Source organism: Protobothrops mucrosquamatus, unplaced genomic scaffold (genome assembly GCF_001527695.2).
Source record: "Protobothrops mucrosquamatus isolate PMUCROS unplaced genomic scaffold, P.Mucros_1.0 scaffold3151, whole genome shotgun sequence".
Taxonomy (NCBI): domain Eukaryota; kingdom Metazoa; phylum Chordata; class Lepidosauria; order Squamata; family Viperidae; genus Protobothrops; species Protobothrops mucrosquamatus.
Genome location: NW_015389151.1, coordinates 155,108 through 156,856, shown reverse-complemented (window position 1 = coordinate 156,856; position 1,749 = coordinate 155,108). Strand labels below are relative to the sequence as shown.

Below are 1,749 nucleotides of genomic sequence, written 5' to 3'. Positions count from 1 at the left end.
AGAGAGAGAGAGAGAGAGAGAGAGAGAGAGAGAGAGAGAGAGAGAGAGAGAGGATAGATAGAGACAGATAAATAGAGAAAGAGAGAGAGAGGATAGAGATAGACAGACGGACGGATGGATAGATGATAGACAGACAGACAACCTTTATTGTCATTTTTTACTGTGGGCACAATGGCACCCATTAAAAACAAAATTTAGTTGCTTGCTCTCCCAGGGCCCTCCAAGTGGCTTGCTCTCAGCGATTACCTCCGGGGTCCCTCCCAACTCTGTTCTTACTCTGTGATTCTCTTCCGCTTCTGCAGAGACCGCTGGGCTACTATGAGGAGGAACACTTTGTGGAGGAAGGCCCGAAGCGGCTCATCGGCGCTTTCCAGGAGCATCTCAAGCACATCACCTTGGCCATCGAGAGCCGGAACAAGACCCTCCCCCTGCCTTACACTTACCTCTATCCTCCCGAGATAGAAAACAGCACCACCATCTAGGACCCTGGATTGCTCGGCCTGTGCACGTTGCTAGTCCTCAACGAGGGGAGCCCGGCCGTTTTCTTCGAAAGCAGGGTGGGGTGAGTGGATATGAAGAACACGTCGGCACCAAAAGATCCAGAGATGTACGAATTCCGCCTCCGGGAATCCTCCAGGCAACGGAAGAGGCAAAGGGGAAATGATCACAACTGTAGTCCTAGCGTTGTGTAGGCAGTCCTCGACTTACGACCGCAAGGGACCCCCAAAAACCTCTGTTAAGCGAGACGTTTTCTAAGTTAGTTTTTCCCCGTTTGCGAGCTTCCTCGCCTCGGTTGTTAAACGGATCACTGCAGTTGGCTCGTTAGCAACCCGGTCCTTAAATGAATCCAGCCGCAAAAGGGGATCACGGCAGCCGTCGTAAGTATGAACCGGCGGCCAAGCGTCCGAATTTCGCTCACGGGACCACGACGGGGGAGGCTGCAGAGGTGGCAATTCCGACCAACGGTCCTAAGTCGCTTTTTTTCCCAGTGGCGTCGTGACTTCGAACTGTCACTAAACGAACAGTCGTAAATCGGGGACTGCCTGGAGATCCCTTCTCCTGCGAACACGGAGGAAGCGGATTGAGAAATATATCATTTTAGGGACAAGAGGCCTTTTCGCAACCGAACACGCCCCACGACCAAAATAAATCCTGTTTTAAGTGACATTCCTCTCGAAAGAAATGCTGAATTTCAAGCAGGTCCTTTGTGTTGACGTGTCTTTCCAGAGGGCGACAAGAGTTAAGAAGGCAAAAACCGACAAATTACTTGGCAGTTGCATTATTTTTGCTGAAATCTTTAGCCTACGGCTTCCTAAACCTGGATAAATGACCCCAGATTGAGCAAAAGTGGTGGGTTTTTTCCCTCTACGAAACGACCCACAATCGCATGACACAATCCCAGTAGGGACATTTAAACTCTTAAATTTTATCAACATTATGCATTGCTTTAGACCAGGGTTTCCAAACTTGGCCACTTTAAGACCGGTGGACTTCAACTCCCAGAATTCCCCAGCCAGCATGTTCAATTTTGGTCACTTTAAGACCAGCAAGGGTTTCCCAGAATTCAGCATGGATAGAACAAGAACAAAGGTGGCTAGACTGCTTTATTGCAATTTTGACTGGATAACTTTCTTAATAGATCAGAGGTCTTCAAATTTGGCGTGTGGACTTCAGTTCCCAGAATTCCTCAGCCCAGCGTGCCTGGCTGAGGAATTCTGGGAGTTGAAGTCCACACGTCATCAGAGGGCC

At 49.3% G+C, this 1,749-nt stretch overlaps 1 protein-coding gene across 1 annotated transcript in view; it reads left to right on the top strand.

Moving 5' to 3' along the window:
* The window catches only part of LOC107297129 (hydroperoxide isomerase ALOXE3-like), a 23,189-nt gene extending 22,707 nt beyond the window's left edge, over nucleotides 1–482 (top strand). The window contains exon 14 of the mRNA XM_029286233.1: nucleotides 303–482. Coding sequence (XP_029142066.1) covers nucleotides 303–482 — 180 coding nt within the window. The remainder of the gene's footprint in view (nucleotides 1–302) is intronic.
* The last annotated feature ends 1,267 nt before the right edge of the window (nucleotides 483–1,749 follow it).